The 981-nt window shown below is 48.1% G+C and overlaps 1 protein-coding gene across 1 annotated transcript in view; it reads left to right on the top strand.

Moving 5' to 3' along the window:
* Positions 1-814: 814 nt before the first annotated feature.
* rrp7a (ribosomal RNA processing 7 homolog A) overlaps positions 815-981 on the top strand; it is a 15,375-nt gene continuing 15,208 nt past the window's right edge. The window contains exon 1 of the mRNA XM_043679323.1: positions 815-871. Within this exon, the coding sequence (XP_043535258.1) occupies positions 815-871 (57 nt within the window). The remainder of the gene's footprint in view (positions 872-981) is intronic.

The following is a 981-nucleotide window of genomic DNA, read 5'->3' as shown; positions in this document are numbered from 1 at the left end:
ACCAGATTCTGGATTAGTGGTGCTGGAAGAGCACAGCAGTTCAGGCAGCATCCAAAGTGCAGTAAAATCGACGTTTCGGGCAAAAGCCCTTCAGGAATAAAGGCAGTGAGCCTGAAGGGTGGAGAGATAAGCTAGAGGAGGGGGGGGGGGGGGAGAGAGTAGCATAGAGTACAATGGGTAAGTGGGGGAGGGGGTGAAGGTGATAGGTCAGGGAGGAGAGGGTGGAGTGGATAGGTGGAAAAGGAGATAGGCAGGTAGGACAAGTCCGGACAAGTCATGGGGACAGTGCTGAGCTGGAAGTTTAGAACTAGGGTGAGGTGGGGGAAGGGGAAATGAGGAAACTGTTGAAGTCCACATTGATGCCCTGGGGTTGAAGTGTTCCGAGGCGGAAGATGAGGCATTCTTGCCCCTTTGAAAAAAACCAAGGACATAGCATCCTTAAGAAAAGGAACAGCTTTTAAAAGAAATTTACCAGCTTTGTGACACTCCTGAGGGCTGAGACTGAAACTGAGCCAGGTAGCAATCTCAGTCCAGTCTGGCATGATTTCCGCTTCTGGTCCTGGGGTAGTGGGTGTCCCTCCATTGCAACACCCATTCACCATGACTTCCAGGCTCCTGACAAAACAGCTTGCCAATTTTCTTTTCTCTGCCATGTCTGGTGCAGATATCAGGAAGAATGCAGTGCAGCTGCAGACAGACGATGCATGTATGAGTGTGCAGTGGTCTTTTAAAGATGGCATTCATGCCAGGGATATGGTTCTATTCTGGGATATTGTGGTAGTGGTGAGTTGTTCCAGATTTAACAAATGGTAGAATGCGGCCAGTATCAGCAGAAATGGGCGCCATCAAGCCAGGGCAGATAGTTAATGAGGTAGGTTTGGTAAAAGAAAAACACACACTGAGATATCTTGATAGCTTCACAAAGAGAATCCCATCAAGAAACCTAACAAAACTGACGGTTAGCCAAAAAAGGTAAAATTC

This window comes from Chiloscyllium plagiosum, chromosome 39, assembly GCF_004010195.1.
Source record: "Chiloscyllium plagiosum isolate BGI_BamShark_2017 chromosome 39, ASM401019v2, whole genome shotgun sequence".
Taxonomy (NCBI): Eukaryota; Metazoa; Chordata; class Chondrichthyes; order Orectolobiformes; family Hemiscylliidae; genus Chiloscyllium; species Chiloscyllium plagiosum.
This window is presented reverse-complemented; position numbering and strand designations above follow the sequence as displayed.